The sequence below is a fragment of the Egretta garzetta genome, unplaced genomic scaffold (genome assembly GCF_000687185.1).
Source record: "Egretta garzetta isolate BGI_Z169 unplaced genomic scaffold, ASM68718v1 scaffold238, whole genome shotgun sequence".
NCBI classification, from domain to species: domain Eukaryota; kingdom Metazoa; phylum Chordata; class Aves; order Pelecaniformes; family Ardeidae; genus Egretta; species Egretta garzetta.
Window position 1 is genome coordinate 506,677 of NW_009260402.1, and position 16,958 is coordinate 523,634.

The following is a 16,958-nucleotide window of genomic DNA, read 5'->3' on the forward strand; positions in this document are numbered from 1 at the left end:
TCCCCCGGGGGCCCCGCGGGCCCGGGCCCGCCCCTGCCGGCAGCCGGCTCCGCAGCTCCCCGAGAGATTTCATAGCCCGTTTGCCAAAAGGTTGAACACCGAGGGATCTTTCAAGACCCCTGGGTAATGGCATCTAATTGCTTCACAGGACTGCGTGGTGCTGCTCAGCAATTTTCTGCTCAAGTGGCCGACCCCTCCGAGGGCAATGTGTTGCAACGCGAGATTTGGGGCTTTAGCGTCATTTTGCAAGGTTGCTATAGAGAGGGCATCATGTTTTGTTGCTGTTGGATTAACTTGGCTGAAAATGCCCACGGAGTGTGACAGGAAGCAAAGAGGGCTGCAGATGGGTCGGCTTGGCTAAGCTGATACGTCAAAACCGGTCGAAATAACGTGAGAGCTAAAAATAGTACGCTTTGCTGGGTACACAGCAGGATTCTGCTCTCCTAACCCCACACGAGTCAGGCGAAACGGCTGAAACGAAGCTGTAATTTATGCTAAGTGGCATTCCGACCCTTTTTCACGTTCCCAATGAAATCTTTAGGGTTAAAATGAGCTGATTTGCAGGGTGCAGCGGTGCCAACGCTTCCCTCCTCTTCGATCAAGATGGGCCTGTAAGATCTGATCGGAGCTTGCACTGCAAACCCCCGTGGAAACGCGGCCGTTTGTGCCCCTCGTGCGGGACACGGATGGTCCAATCCTGCCCGCAGGCTCAGCCCATCTGCAGCCCTTGCGTGCATCTCTGCCACAACCAGGCCTGCTCTTGGGAAGATCCCCAAGGAAGGAGAGCTACGGGGCAAGGAATGGGGGAATCTGAGTTTAAAACAGACCGATCTGCTTTCCAGAGCACAGAAAGGAGGTTTTCAGCGTCTTTCCCAGCTGCCAACGGCGCTGAATAAAACTCCACGACACATAATGGAACTTATATTTATTTAACAGTAACATATAGTATATAAATAGGGTAAATACTTTAAAATATACAATATATCACATTCGGACATTCGGTCAAAGAAAGGCAACTCTACGTGTGTAGCTAAAACATTAATCAAAAGAACAATGCACAGAGAAAGAAGCAGATGGTAGAGACACGTCAGGTCTGGAGAACAGGAGCACACGAAGATTACAGCAGTACAAAATGCAACTCCGGGGCTGGCTACAGAGGGCAGGAACCACAGGAGCTTTCACGCGCTGCTTTTTGTGACAAACGCCTGTCCCCAGGAGGGTCTGGATGGGCCGTGCGGATGCTTTCCACACAGCTTTGCCCTCCTCAGATTGTACAAAGCTGGTCGGAGGAGGCGGGGGAAGGAAGAGATGCCAGGATCCCACCGCAACCATGGTCGGGGGAACTCGCTGCACCCATCAGGGACAAACCCTGGAATATAAGACACCGGCATTTCACAGCCTGGTGCCAAGTGCTAGCTGATGCTACGGGATTTCCAGCTTCATGAGCTGCACAGGGTACCATAAACCCCAGGCCACGGCTGCCCCTTCAGATCAGCACCAGCAGACTTCTGCGCCCATCACCCCAAAGAGTATCTAAATAATGCACGCTGATCAGCAAAGGACACCGTAGGCAGAAACTAGGTTTTGATGTTTCACTGAGCACTGCAGGCCACGGTCTGGCTGTGCATCCCATCTGCAAACTCATCTGGGCTACAACCAGACCTGGAGAAGCGAATTCCTGTCAGAGCATGCTGAGTCCTCGTCTACACAGACCTAGCCCGGCCGTGCCTGCGCAGGCTGTGGATCAAACCAGCGACCGACCTGTATCGCTAAATCCCCCACCGGCAAACAAACACCAGGAACGCCCAGTACCGCGCCGGGACAGCCAGCTTCTCACGCTATGCAAAAGCAGCTCTCGAGCCACGTGCCAGCCCTTTGCTCATTAAATACGCTCGCGTCCCTCTCTGTCCACTCCAACTGGAAAAGCAGTGACTGCTCGTGAAGAGGTGGTTTCCACACCAGCCCATCCCCTGCCAGGCAGCAGTAATACCCCCTAAGCTCCACATTGGCCAAATCCTGCTCTTCTCTTCCTTCCGACCCAAGCACACACGCCAGCTGATGCAGCACCTTCCTGGTCTGCTCTCACAGTTATTTCCCTCTTGCTGGGCACAAGCAGGACGAACTTCTCCGGTCGTGGAGCCCACTGTGAACAAAAACTACGGTGCAGTGCTGAGCTGGAGCCCTACAGCTGGAGAAACCTCAGGTGAGCATCCCCATATTGCCTTACCTGGACGTCCCTGGTGTCAGCCCGGCCTCTGCAGCGGCGCTAGCTACGTCAGCCTCCCTCCAAACCTAAATTCTTGCAGCATGACCAAGGTCCTGCAAGGCTTAATGCAATGAAAAGAGGTGCAACGTTGTCTTGCTACGCGTCTCTTGGCATCACAGTTAACCCCTTTAGGGACAGCCAGAGCTGGTAACGTCAGCTTTTCATTTCCTCTAACTTTGTAAGTCTAACTTGAAGTATCTACAGCAAACTGAAGCCACTCACGGGCTGGGCTGATGGGGAAAGCCGACCAAACGCTCCCCCGGCAGCAGGCTGTTGCTAAGAGCCGAGTGGTATGGTCACATACATTCATACCAGTGGCGTAGAAGTGGGTTTGCCGGCCCCAGCTCTCAGCCCGACGGAGGACACGCTACGGTGCTCACCAGTATTTCTCAGCAAGATCAACTGTTCAGCTTGCAAATAATCTTAGCAACCCCCATCTCCCTCCTCCGTTTCTCAAACGGATGCACTGTTCCCACTCAGTTTATGAAACTTCAGGGCAGGATGTTAAACCCTTCCCACAGAGCTTTACCCTTCAGGATCAAAACAGGCTTGGACGTCCACCCTGGAATTAGTTATTGCTGCTGCTTCTCTCCCAGCCCCAGGCAACCCCTACATGCAACTGCTTTGCCCTCCAGTGTCCACATCCAGCACTACACCCTGCAAAAAGGCCCAAAAGCTACTTTCAAATCAAAAGCATGCAGGAAAGCTTTGCGTTCAATCTTTGCCCCGCTAATTACAACTAAAGAGGTACAAAAGGTTTAAAGCCAGATGAGCAGGAGACTAAAGACCCATATTAAAAAACTCTTAATAGAAAGAGCAGTAACTTTTGTAGTATTTATCAACACTATAGCTTCTTCTGAGGACCCAACAGTGCACTACGAGGGATTTTGGCAGATGTTGGCCACGGGCAGGGAGAATCCAGAAAAGCCCCAGCTTGTCTGACCCCACAGGGCAAACTGCTTTCCAGGGACTACACAAACCCCTGTCATTGCCACTCCCACCCCTCTTCCCAGCCTGGGTACTCCTTGCAGGTGTCCTCACTTTGCCCAGCTAAACTCAGCCCAACTGTCATGAAACGCAGACCAAATATTCTCCCTGGACGAAGCAAGATGGAAGCACCTCGATTCTCCCCTCCAATTTTCAAATTAGGGGCTTGGACCCTGTCTAAGTCGACAGAAAATAAACCCCTAATTCAAGCTGGAAGGGACCAGCCTCCACAACTACGTACACCACTGGCGTTAACCAAACGCAACCCTGAACAGGCTCTGTCGTAGCAGTCCCGACTCCTGCCAGGAGCCAGCAACTTTGCCAGCACCGTGCCGAAAACACTTTGTGGACACAGACCCTTCCTCTCTGCAGTCTGCGCTTTGGATCGAACACCTGTATTTGCAGTACAGTGGGCACAAACTTTTGCCCTGTGGTTCCTGTTCAGGGAGACGAAGCAGAGCTCACCAGCAGAGAGAGTCCTATAGAAATGTAAGAGAGAGGTTGGTATCTGGCCATGTATTTACACGCGTTCTTCTCGCTCCCTCAGGGTAAATGAAAGCAGTGGCGGAATCAGAATATGGAGTATGAACTACAAAGTCTTTTCAGGTGTTTTGTTTTCCGTCGATGCTAGCTTGCAGCGTGTACATGTCTCCATATGGGGGTCTGTGCATAAGGTTTATGTCAGCAACTGTTTGAAAACAGCAATGTACTTCTGTATTATCTTTCCCTGTCACTCGTTCCCCAGGTTAAAATAAGGTAAAGATTCTCTCTCCCATGCACAAACTATGGAAAGAAGTAAAATCAGAGTCACCTTGTGTTTGGGGACATTGCATAAGGTGTAAACCGGGGATATTTTCACCATCTGATCACCAAAGAAAAAAAAAAAAGTTTTACAATCTTTAGGGCTCTCATTTTTAAATAATAAAAAAGTATGACAAAATCAAGGAAGCTACTTAGGTAAAACTTGCAACTATTAAGTACGAACTATTTATGACAAGATTTAGTAAGCGAAGCAGGACAGGAGCCTGCACATAAACGAAGCCGGACTGAAACGCAACATCAACTGTGATGAACTCAGCAGCACAATATCTAGAACTCAAGTAACAAACAGGTGATAGACGTGATCCCTGAAACAAAACCAAAGCACCCAGCTGACAGCGCCAGCTGGGTGCTGCAGCCCCAACCAGCAAACTGCAGAGAAAAAAAACCTAGTTGGAAACTGCTCTGCAAATTAGTTAAAATATCCCAGTGTGGGGTTTCCAACCGTTGAGAAATGAGAAAGTGTGGTTCAGTGTTTCTTAAAGGTTATTTGATGGGGGAAAAATGAGCCAAGTTATTTAAAGCGTCGTTCTTAACTGGCAGGAATTACTGAATGAAACTTCAATGTTCTGTAAAACCTCTTTACTTGAGGCGGTTTTGAAGCAATTTGAACCTCCCACATTTCCACAAGCAACTACCAGTTTCTTCACTCCTTGCCCCCGGTCTATTTCTGGTTTAATTGGTTTTAAAAATCGTATTTGCCAAAATATCAGCCATAAGGGAGGGAATGTGAGAGGCACTGCAAAAACCAGCAAGTGAAAATAGATGCAGGTGCCTGGCTGGGCAGAGGAAATATGGCTGGATTAGCACAAGATCCTCTTCCAATTAAGGGAGCCTTGTGCTCATGGTGCAGTCTGCAAGGAGGCTGCACGCAGGCATAAACGTGGCTTTCTGGGAAAATTAACACTGCATTCACAGTTGCCACTGGAGAAAATGATGGTCCCCAGAGTTGCCATCGTGAACGCAGCCTGGCACAACGGCCGGGGGAGCTGCACGGCTTCACCTTCCCTGCTGGCTCCCACGGGCAGCGGTGGTCGTACGGGCGACGCTTTGAGTATTCCCTGCATAAACACACTCACAGGAAAAGTTCAGCTCTGCCCGCACGCGTCGAAGGTTAAGAACAGCCCACGAGGACAGTCGTGCCCCCCTACAGTCCTTCCAAGCCTTACCTCCTTCTCGGCTACAAACCCAAGATTTGCTCATTTGAACCAAAGCTATATAAATATATTATTAAAAAAAAACCACAAATGCAAACATTTACCAAGAAAGGAAGAAAAGTTACAGTGAAATGAGGCCTTGTTATTGTCTTAAATCAGGCAAGCCAGGAATTTCCTCGTGGAGGCTTGTCTGTTTTCAGTCCTGTTCCAATCGCCCAGCTGTCTATGCGTCCTCCAAACTACCTAACATACCCTTGTCAACAAGGTGTGCTTTTAGCGTGTTGAAGATGTGGAGCTGCTGGTCTGGCCGCAAGGTTAAGAACTGCTGGATCAGTTTGCTTGGGTTAGGACCTCTGAAACACAAAAGCATCATTATTAATGAGTCACATTGCTAAACCTCGGTGATCTGAGAACCCAAGCGCAATTTCATCAAAATAACAGGCTTAAAGCGAGAGCTGTGTTGCCCATTCCTTCCCCAGTTCTACACAGAGAGCTTAGCTCCATTTGAGACGTGGAACTGGATCCAAAAGGCACAGGATGCTGAACTGTAAACAAAAAAACCACCCCAAGCCCAATTTGTTTCAAGAGGGTAGTGTGTCTTCCCTTACCAGCAGATGCCCCCCCTCAAAAATCACAGCAACCACATAAGGCCAGTTCAACTCCTTCAGTACATCTTCTATGCACCTACAGGCTTTCTTCTATGCTTGGCTACAGAATACTTCTTAATTCTACAAAATCAGATTTTTCTGCTCGTTCCAAGTCTGGCAACCCTGCTCAAGATTCACAGGGACACAGAAGGGACACGGAGGAGTTTCAGAGGGACTGGAATAACAGACCTGGGGAAATGGGGGTGGTTGTTTCCAGCTCTGCACGACCTCGCTAAGAGATTCCTCCCTTCTTCAAGCCTCCATTGCCTCTCTTTCTCTGTCTTGTCTTTTTAGAGGTTAATCTCATGAGGATAACAACTGTCTCTAATTACAAGCCTGTACGTCACTTGAGTTTGACAGGGCCCCCAAACTTCACCGCAAAGCAATAAATACCTGATGAAGCTTGCGATGTACACGTTAACGAAGGTAGCCATCAGGTACTGACAGTCGAAGCGGTCCATGATCCCTCCATGCCCTGGGATTGTGTTGGCAAAGTCCTGCGCAAAGCAGAAGGGATTGTATAACTAGCAGCCTCCAATGCCCGTTACCTGTACTTGCTTATGTACCTCTATGCATGACACTCGTACCCCTGCTCTAATTCTTCCCCAGAAGGCAAAAGTCAGACTAAGAAGACATTTTGTTTAATGGTTTTAAAAGTTTCTCCTTTAGGAAGACTAGCAGTGCCTGAGGGACAGCAAGGCTTAACTCAGATCTGTCACTCCAAGGTCAAGGAAGGCTAATGTTTATCTCTTGCAATGCTGTCTTGCCTTTCAAGGCTTCTTAACTGAAAACAGACTGTTTATACGTAAAACCAGCCTGCAAGACATCAAGGGAAGCCTCAGTTGCAAAATTTCCTGACTGGGTCTTTCTTCCTCTCCCTCAAGTTCTGCACCAAAGCAGGGCTTAGAAGATCACAGTTGAAATTTTAACGTCTTTCCCCATTCAGTCAAAAAAACCAGATCCTGCTCCAGCATTTTATCTGTGCCTGAAGAAACCTCTCCCTTCCCAAAGCTCACAGCCTGCCACTCCCTGGAGCGCAGGGACCGTTTCATGTGGTAGCAACCATTTTGTCTTTCCTTTCTAAAATGTAAATCACCTTGACCATCCTCACCTTGATTTTGAAGGCCCTCTTAAATCCACTAGCAAAGAAGCCTCCAAACGGCCCAATGAGGGAGGCGAAAGTAGACAGTGCGATGCTGTGGATTTGGAAGGGGTACATCCGGACTGTCTTCTGCAGGGAGAAAAACATGTCAGAGAAGGATTTTCAACAAGAATAGCACTGTCCACTGCTTGCTCCTCTTTCTGTGCTGTCCAGGCTTTAGACCAGTTGGTTTTCAAGTGGGTTAATGTCCCACCAGACTTGGGACGCTTCCTTTGGGCCTTCAACCAACATGGAGCCACCACTACATTCCCCCTTTTTTCTGGACGTACCATCAACCCTTGTCACGTTCCTTCGAAGACCATAAAAATAAAGCCCTGATCTCTTTTCTCGGTGTTCCTATCCCAATAAATAAGATCCAATAAACAGAGAGAGTCCTACCCAGCCCACCACGGACTGCAGCACCAAGGGGATGTTGTACTCCTGTAGCTGGAACAGCTCGGATGGCTCGCAGTCCACTGTGAAGCTGTTGGTGTCATTGTTGAACTCCACCGGACACGTGAAGCACCGGTACCCAGACATCACATAGGACAGCTTCAAGGAGAGAGAAAAAGAGACACGGCAAGAGATGTGGCAGAGCCGGTCTCAAGGGAAAAGGCCAATCGAGGAGACATGGTGAGGAGGGAGCCACACTGCCAGCTTCATTAAGAAGATTACTCTCCTGAGCAGCAGTAATTGGCTAAAGGCAGAGCAAGCATTTTCGTTTAGTAAGTGCATCTGTTCAGCAAGCAGTGATCAGAGCCCCATACGAACAGGCTGAGACCCACTTGGCTGAGAGGATGGAAATAACCAGACACACGAGATCATCATAAAACCAGATAAGAGTATTTCAAGAGTGCTGAATTAGCCACCCAACCCTTGAAAAGACGCACAGCGTTCACCCAACAGCAGCAGGAGAAAGCTTCAAGGACAATTATTGTAATGAACATGTCACGGGGTCTAACAGGGACTAAAAACTTCCTCCACCTGCAGGATCTGCACACAGTGCAAAGCACAGCCATAAACTAGTGCAAATCCTGGCCAGTAAGGAAAATGCGAAGTCTCTGACAAGAGCTGGGAGAGCTTAAAGCTTGACTGCTTTTTTTAGACAAAACCATCACCCTACGAAGGGAAAAGACCAAGGAAATAAGCACCATGACTGCTACTTACCAGCAATCCAAACAAAACGGTGGCAAAAAATCCTCCAATAAAACCCTCCCAGGTCTTCTTTGGGGAGAGCTGCCAGAGAGAGAGGGGGAGAATTACGAACCGTACCTCTCCGCACACCGCTGCACACCTACGCGGCCTTTCTTCGCTCGTGAATTGCTGAGGCAACTAAAAATCGGTGCCAATAACCAACAGGTTAAGTGTTTGGTCAGAACCTGACACCGACATCTCGGTCTGAAGCGGTTCGTTTCACTTCACAGCCCCGAAGGTTGGGACACCAAGTTTAAGCTGGAGGCTTGCTTCAGACGCACAAAAAGTCACAAAACTGGAGACGAGGGAAAGCAGGACTAAGACCCAAAGAAGCCAAAACGCATGTATTGTCCACCAAAGTGTTACAAACCTTGATGAGTGGGGTGCGGCCGAAGAAGAACCCAAACATGTATGCCATGATGTCATTGCAGATCACACAGGAAATTGGGACGATGAACCTAGATGGGAGACGAATCGAACCATGGGCAAGCGCCAAGATCAGACAACCCCAAGACTTAACTAAAGGAGCAGTTGCTTCATAAGATGCTTTGTGCCATCCCATCAGCGTCTTCCCCCTCCCATGCAATGCCAGGAGCAACCGCTTGAAGCTCCTAGGGAAATGGGGGGGTTACTCTAGTGCTCTGGACTGGAAAGCAGGTCAGAACCCAAATGGCCTGTTTTAAGCTCATTTTCTTTTGCCGCACATGAGGTGCTGTTAGACAGTTGCCTCCCCCCACAAAAAGGCTGCATTTTAGCTGTAAGCAGGCTGCTCCCAAGGCACTCTGGGCTGGTTGGGGCACCCAGAGGAACATGCAATCTTAGAGAAGCCAAAATTAGTTCCTGGCCCTGCTGGTTGTGGGGAGACCACTAAAGGGGCTTCCACGCTGGAGTACAGTGGTGGGTTCCCATCTCCTTCCTTTCACAGCGCTGCTTTTACCATTGCGCTGACAGCATTGCCCCAGCTCAAATGCAGGTATAAAGAGCAAGCATCTACAGAGGCCTGACGCCGCTTGAAAGGTCCCTGCACCCCCCAGCAATTTTCAGATGCTGCTTTACAACTCTCTCTACTGCTCAAGTAGCACAAAGCAAGTCCTAAGTCACTGCGGTATCACTCAATCTTTTGCTTTTCTATTCTGACCAGGTTGGTCCCTCACAGGAAGCACCTTCTCCTTGGCCGTTTGTCTTTTTTGAAAGAACAGTTTTAACTCAAAACACGGTCGACCCTTTCAGGCTGCGGAAATCAAAGCAACTCAGAACGCACGGCAACTCACCATATCATTCCTTCAAACAGGTTGTGAATGATGAGGTGCGATTGGGTAACAACAATTAGCAACGTCACATGGGTCCATCCAAACTGGAAGAGAAGACAGCATGCAGTCCAGCCTGCCTAGAGACCCTGCCCGCATCACCGGCAGAAATCAGATGCTGTTAGCTACCTCTCAGGCAGAGAAGGCTCATGCACATGCACCTTCACCATGACAAACACCAAGAGTCACGAAGAGCGGGGAACAGTCACCCCCAGTCATTTCTGGGCATGGTCGTCACCTCAGGCCCAGAGGTGACCTTCGTTGGGAAGACTTCTGCTGGACCAAATGCTCTTTAGCCCGCCCCTATCCCATACATCTCACTCAGCTTTCTGACTGTAAGAAGAGCAGAAGACTGAGAGATATCCAAGCCATCTCCCTGTGTGCTGAATATATTGGAAAGCAAAACTAGTTGTGTCGATGGTCAAACATGAGCAATGCCTCACTGATGTTTGGGAAAAGGGGGACATAGCCAATTAACCCTGACGGCCATCTACCCTCAGTACAAGAACCAAATAGCCTTGTGCTGTCCTCTCAGCTTGCAGAAAGGTTCTTAAGAGCATCCACAAGTGCAGGGAGAAAAGAATACACGTTTGCAGGAAGATTCGGTCAAAGCCACCTTCCTAAAACCCCAGTCTGCTCACAGTAACTTTTCTTCCCATCAGCGTTACAACGCACAACCAGCACAGAAGCATCTACTGACACGTATTCCTCCACACAACATTTTCGAGCAGCCTACACTATTCCTTCTGCCTCCAACTGGGGGCAGCCAGGCCCTGCATTTAGCCTTACCATGTAGAACTGGAGGCGATAGTGTTTCTTCACCAGACTCAAGACAAACATGCAGAAACCTGATGAGAGACAGAAGGAAAGTAAATGGTGGGAATGTATCTTCAACAGTAAGAAGTACTGTTTTTCCATGACACTGCACAGCTCCTTAGGTTCTTTATTTGAGTAAAGCAGCAATGTGGAGTGGAAAAATGCACTACTTCAGAAGTCACAAAATACCTTTGCCTACAAGTAGCGCTTGGACAGATGAAGAATCAAGCCTGGCTGTCCCGTACAGGTTAGGGAGTTTTTTTCTACCCAGCCTCATGTAAGAGATTTGCCACCACTGCTCTACTCATGCAGCCAAATTACGGCATCACTGAAGAGCAGAGATAACTTGCTATGGATACTGCATTGGACACAATACTCACCAGGACAAGGGTGGTTCAAGATTTCTTCCCTCCAGCCCAGCCAAGAAGAAAATGTGGTCTCTACCTGTTAAGTAAAGGGCGAAAGAAATGAAGCGGTGGTATTTGCTGAGAATTCGCAGGGGCTCCTCTCTCTGAACCAGGGTGAAGAAATAATCTGTCACAGTCTCACCATAGAAAAAGTAGTTTACGCAGAGCAGGAAGTACCTGTGCAGGATGGAGATGCTCGTTAGCAGGAACCTCAAAAGGCTTCTGGAGAAACACAGAAGTGACTGATCCCTAAGGGCTTTACACTGTTCTGGTGCACTGCAAACAGGCTATCTTCGAGCGACAGCCAGAACTTTATTTCCCCCAGTTAAGAACTGTCAGCTTCTTTCAAACCAGTGGCTGCATCACTCAGCTCCACTTTGCGATGGATCACACCATCCAGGTTCGGGTTTGGCCTCCTGATGCACAAGGACTTTCTGCCTTTAGGTGGCACTCCTCAACAGGCCTCTGCGAGCTTCTGCATCCTAAAAGCACACACTCTGCGCCTCCTGGAAGTGTTTCTCCTGCCCTCTCCCCAGCCCTTATGTCCCTATGTTCAACCCTGTTTCACAACCACCTAAAAACTCCCATCCCACCCAAGCAACCACGGCCAACTCTAAGTGGTGACGCCTGTCAATGCTGTCCCTTGCACAGATCACGGCGCTTCATTAACACGGCAAACTTTAACAACACGGACTTTTTCAAGACCCTGATCTATCAAGATTTGTGGGGGCTTTTCCTTTACAAGAGCTGCTAACACAGGACACTGCTCAACACGCAGCAATCCCCTCGTCTCTGGTTTGGAGGGAGCCAGATGATCCCCTTGCTGCCTGTCTGCAATGAGATGAAGTTTTAGTGCTGCACACAAGGCTGGGGAGGGGAGCAACCCCCTTACTCACCAGCTGAGCGTCCTGAACCAGGGCAGGTCATATGAGTGGTACACGTTATAGCCAATAGTGATAATCTCATGGAAACATTTGATCTGGACGCACATCACCTGCACAAAAAAGACATCGGGAAGCTGTAATACGTGTTGGTTAAACATCTCTTTCCTCAAGGAGATAAAAAACATGGATGGGCAGAGCAAAAGGTACTTAAGCAGTCGCTATTGGTCTGGCAGGAGCCTCCTGCTCCAACACGGGAAGCTCACCATGCTGCGTTGCCCTCCCCTTTCCTCTGCAGGAGGTTTCTGACAACCCCTTGTATTAGTTTCGATTGCAGCCAAATGCTGACCACCAGGGCAGGCGGTCACAGATTCCTTCCAGGTTTCCTCCATGGAGAGAGAAATCCAGCAAGCTGAATAAGGGCCTCTAGAATACGAGGCTCTGAGCTGCCCACCCCAGCAAAGGTCCCAGCCACCTTCCCCCCTATCGCTGCGACCATCAGGGCATCTCTCTTGAGCACTTACTATCATCATTAAGACCATGGGGCCCAAGTAGATGATGATGAAGAAGAACGTGATCATTGCCAGCGTGAGGATGCCTCTTACCCACCAGTTCTTCCATCTAGGCCACAGAGAAGGGAAGACGTTAGAGAAAGTCAAAACAAAGCAAGCAAGCATGACAGCACTTCTGCTCTCTGCACATCACAGGAAGGAAACCGAGCCCTGGAAACCCCAAGTTTCTTTCAGTGCTGCAGAGAGACCTTGATCCACTGCTGAAGGCCTGGTTGCAGCAACTGCAAGGCTACAGCTCAGCTCGGTCTCCCCTGCTATGAACTTCCCTAACTGCAGAAAGCATCGGCCAGGTGCAGAGCATCTGCAAGGGCACTGAAACGGGACGGGAGAGCGTCTGTTCCTGGTCTGCTACAGGTTTCCTGCACCCTGGACAAGCTGCACGATAAGTTCAAATAAAATTGACCTCCTCTCTCCACAGCTTTGCAAGAAGAACATGGGCCCTGACGTTGTTGTACCCTCGCCACTCTCCAACAGATCCTGCCTTGAGCCTCTCCCATCCTCATAGCACACCCAGGAGAAACACTTTCTCCTGTGGTAGGAGCAAGATGCTTTTCCCCAAAAACAGTCTACAGAAACATTCCTGGTTTGTTCTTAAATCTTAGAATCATAGAATTGTTTAGTTTGGAAAATCCCTTTTAGCTCCCCCAGCCCAACCACTCCCCTACCCCTGCCATCCCACCCCCAAACCCTGGCCCTCAGCACCGCCCCTGCCCGGCTGTTAAATCCCCCCAGGGCTGGGGACTCGACCCCTTCCCTGGGCAGCCCCTTCCAGCCCCTGACAGCCCCAAGGGGAAGGAATTGTTCCCCATGGCCAACCTCACCCTGCCCTGGCACAACTTGAGGCCATCTTGTCCTTATCAGCATGCTTTTCTCATGCGAAGAAGCAGGTCACACTAGCTGTCAGAGCTAAACTCAACCGTCTTCTGCCCCACCCAGGCCTCTTCTCCCCTGCGAAGACCCAGCAGGCAGCGAGGTGGCCCTGCTCTGCCACCGGTCCTCTCCCACGCACAGCAGCCCCGAGCGCTGCGCTCTGCGCTCCCCGCCAGCATCGCCGCCAGCATCACCACCATCTTCTGTTTCCTGTGGCCTCAGGGGCACCTTCCTGCTTGCAGGCCGGGGAGGGAGAGCGCAGCGCTTCCGAGAGCTCCTTCCTCAGCTTCCAGCAGCCACCGCCAGGGCTAGGAAAGCTGCCGTGAGGATGCAGGGGCCCTGGCAGCAGAGGGGAGCGACGCTTGGTGAGTGCTACCTTGAGGACAAGTTGGAGAGAGCTCTGTTCAGGACTTCTGGAGTGTCATCCGATGTCGGCACCGGGGGCGATCCTCCAAATTCGGATTTGCTTTCACTGTCTGACGCTGTCTCTCCATCCAGCTTGTTCTCAGACTCTGACTCCTGCGAGTTAAAGACAGACGATGAGCTTTACTAGACACAATGCTGGCACTCTTTGAAGAAACTCCGACCAGCCCACTGGATGCAACACCCACCACCACTCGGCTTCTGCATAAAGGAGAGAAAGAGGAGAAGAAAATATTGTGGGTATTACATGGGGTTATACCCACGAGCAACAACATCAAGTGGTTTAGGTGACACACGTGGTGGGGTTTACTCTCCACCAGTTTCAGCAGCAGCTGCAGAAAAGGATCTGTTCTCTCTGAACATCTAAAGACGCCTTGCAGTTGATGAATAGGTATCTCCGACTGCTTAAGGGACACGGGCTTGTTAGCAGGAATTTTTACAAGGTCTCCCAATCCCCAGGCAGATCTCCAAGCATGCAACATTGCCCAAATTAGACAGAAGGAAAGGCCTCCAAGTAGACAGGCTCAAGGCTTCCAGACAGACTTTTCAAGTGCTGACTTTACATGCAGGCGCTAAAAATAACACCCATCCCATCCTCAAATAGCTGAAGAGGAAGAGTGTGGCTTATCACCCAGGCCCAGCCATCCTCCCTGCCCACGGAAGAAACCTGATGTACTGGAAAGAAACACCCGTGCTTTCCCCGCCCCGCGTGCTGCTCCAGCACTCAGAGCAACCTCCTGAATTTAGGGGGTTGATAAATGCAGGTGAGGTTACTGAAGGCTCTGCTACAGGCCAGTGGTGGAAAGGGATTTCAAACGGCGTCCCAGCTCCCGGGCAGTCCCATGCCCTCTCCCCAGCAGCAGTTTTTTCCTCTGATCCAGCTCCTCAATAGAGAACGAATCCAAACTTTCACATTTTGCCCCTCGTTTCAGCGTCAGAGCCTCATCCTGCTCCTCAGTCCTTGAAGCGAGGAAGGAAAACACCAATCCCTGGGGAGCGCTCGTGCATAGGGCGAGGCAGAGCCCATGCATTTGGCCTCCGACCATGGGCTATTTTAAAACTCCCAGAAAAGAGAGTGTGTTTACAGGAAAAGCAAGGAGGGAGCCAAGCTGACAAATGCTGGGAGCTCTGCAAACAAAGCCACTTCATCCCTTCGGACTCCCAGGCAGCGCTGCCGCACGCTTGGAGCAGGGGAACCCCCACCAAAACAAGGATTTGCTGGGGCTGGTTTGGTGTAACCAAAGCAAGGAGTATTTGTAGTTCACTGGAGCAGTAAGACTTGAGAAGTTCCCTTATTTAAGGCAGGAAAAGATAATTACTCCCCAAGCAGTGATGCATTGATGGCTGCAGGCCAGGTTTCTAAAACAGACAAGGACAGCTAGGTACCGTCAGGTGGAGGCAGCTAAAAATACGACGGTGTTGTCAGCGATGTCTTCCGGGGACGAGCAAAGCACTGGCCACCGTACCAGTCGCACCCTGAGTCACCTCTTCCTCGCCTTGCTCCGCGCTCGCTTCTTCCCATTCCCATCGACTGGGAAGGAAGAGGGAGACAAAGCCAAACGCCTCTGCCAGCACTCACGTGGGTTTGGAGAGCTGGCAAAGAAACGCAACTTGGCTTTTTCTGCAGGTGTTTTCTAACCGACCTGTAAAATCCACTTGTGCCTCGGACTTCAGACACATTTAGTGCCATTTAGCTGGAAACACGCAAAAGATCAAATCCATAAGGCAGCTGCAAATGGCAGCAGGAAAAAGCCTGGAAATGATAAAACTCCTTGAAGACCATGAATATGGCATCCCATGGCCCAGCACAGGCCAGGGGCCCTGTCCTTGAGCAGGTCTGGGGAAATCAGTGCGCTGTATTTAGCTACCGTCTATGTTTCCCATTGCAATGCTTTCTCCAAGAAAAGGATCCTCTGCAGAATTCCCCCGTGAGCAACCTAAACAACAGGGACAAGCTTCAGCTCCAGCCTGACCACACTCGGTTTCTCCTTCTGGTCTTCCAGATTACGTTTAGGAAATGGGGGCTTTGCTTCTCTTGTTGCGCATTTCTAAAAAAGAAAAATGAATGTGACTGATTCACACCAAACGGGCGGGGAAGTGTTCAGGTACTCGGGGCAACCTCCATCATATAGACTAAAACCAAAAACCTCAGGCAGATTTCTAATGCAGGCCAAGTACCCATCACCTCATGCAAGTGCCAGGCTCGCCAGCCAGGCGATAAAAGCTTGAGGCATCGAAACGAGGGAGCAGATCCCAGCCAACATCCCTGCAGATCCCAGCCAACATCCCCAAAGCACTAAGGTTGCAAAGGCTGAGTGCAAAGCAGGCAAATTATCCCTTGCCTGTAGCCCAGAGGATCAGAAGTTCCGCAAAGTGCCCAGAGACCGAAAGAAATGGAAAGAGCACGGATGCCTTCCTCCCTTCCACTCCTGGCCAAGAACATGAAGGATGAAAGCAACTGCATAGCTCAAGAGACAGGGGAATTTGATGTTGCAACCGAGCTAATCCAACAGCTGCTGGAATGGGCGGTCCTGATCTCTGCCACAGCCCAGCCGATGATTTCTTGCACTGACACCGATGGTGCAGCTAAATTGATGTAAACCACGTCACCAGTTACCCCATCCACCGGTTTCAGTGCGACGCCAAACCAAACCTCATGCTGCAAAGTGTTCTGGTCTCCAGGAGCAGAAGCAAAGCCCCACCGGATCGATCCAACGGTGCACGCATCCCGCCTTTCCCCACTTCATCCTCAGCAGTGGGAATAGGAGCGGTTGTGCAACGGCCACGCAACACCCGCGGCTCCAGCAAGCATTGCCACGGCATTTCCAGAGAGCACAAAGAAGGCAGGCGAGAGGTTTGTCAAGATAAAGGGACGTTGTCAGGGTTCAACATTAAATGTAGGACTCACGCCTGCCACACGGCTTGCTCGCTCGATTTAAGCCTGATGGGAGGTGGATGAAAACGTTTTCCCTGATGGAAGAAATCATCCAAGTGAGGGCTAACACACATTTTAACATCTTCATTTTGAAAACAACCGAGCGGCGTCGGGAATCCGCTCTTCTCCCTGCTTAGATCTCTCTCTGAGACGGAGCGTTGAGATTATATAGGACACTGTGCCAGATATAGGCTATGGAGAGGACTCAGTAATTGACACTATTTTTATACCTTTTATGCAAATTGCAACCACCAGCCTACAAATCACCCGTTTAAGCAGCTGCGCGGCTGCTAAGTAACTTGTTTAAGCCCGAGCGTTGATGAACCCTGGTCTGGGCTAATTAATGCAGCCGTGGCTTTGCCCTGGTAACACCCTCCCGCACGCTTGCACGGCTAGCTGGCTCCTCCTCCAAGCGAGCCAGGCAGATCCTGTCCAGCAAGGATAAGCATCAGACAGCAACGCTTTCCGCAAAGCAGCTTGCAGCAGCAAGCCAAGAGAGCAAACCGGCACAGACGACAGAGAGAGATACTCGACCA

General features: G+C 50.2%; 1 protein-coding gene across 3 annotated transcripts in view; it reads right to left on the bottom strand.

Moving 5' to 3' along the window:
- Positions 1-962: 962 nt before the first annotated feature.
- The window catches only part of CDS2 (CDP-diacylglycerol synthase 2), a 26,313-nt gene continuing 10,317 nt past the window's right edge, over positions 963-16,958 (bottom strand). The window contains exons 1-13 of one of the 3 annotated variants that reach the window (XM_035898882.1): positions 13,676-14,139; positions 13,441-13,583; positions 12,147-12,243; positions 11,638-11,735; positions 10,779-10,918; positions 10,308-10,366; positions 9,483-9,565; positions 8,582-8,669; positions 8,185-8,253; positions 7,417-7,569; positions 6,988-7,107; positions 6,270-6,373; positions 963-5,582 (exon numbers count right to left, since the gene is read on the bottom strand). In XM_035898882.1, the coding sequence (XP_035754775.1) occupies positions 5,453-5,582; positions 6,270-6,373; positions 6,988-7,107; positions 7,417-7,569; positions 8,185-8,253; positions 8,582-8,669; positions 9,483-9,565; positions 10,308-10,366; positions 10,779-10,918; positions 11,638-11,735; positions 12,147-12,243; positions 13,441-13,583; positions 13,676-13,969 (1,578 nt within the window). In that variant the 5' untranslated portion in view covers positions 13,970-14,139 and the 3' untranslated portion in view covers positions 963-5,452. Of the gene's footprint in view, positions 5,583-6,269; positions 6,374-6,987; positions 7,108-7,416; positions 7,570-8,184; positions 8,254-8,581; positions 8,670-9,482; positions 9,566-10,307; positions 10,367-10,778; positions 10,919-11,637; positions 11,736-12,146; positions 12,244-13,440; positions 13,584-13,675; positions 14,140-16,958 lie in introns of those variants that run through there. The other 2 variants (XM_035898883.1, XM_035898884.1) reach the window with 2 other exon arrangements.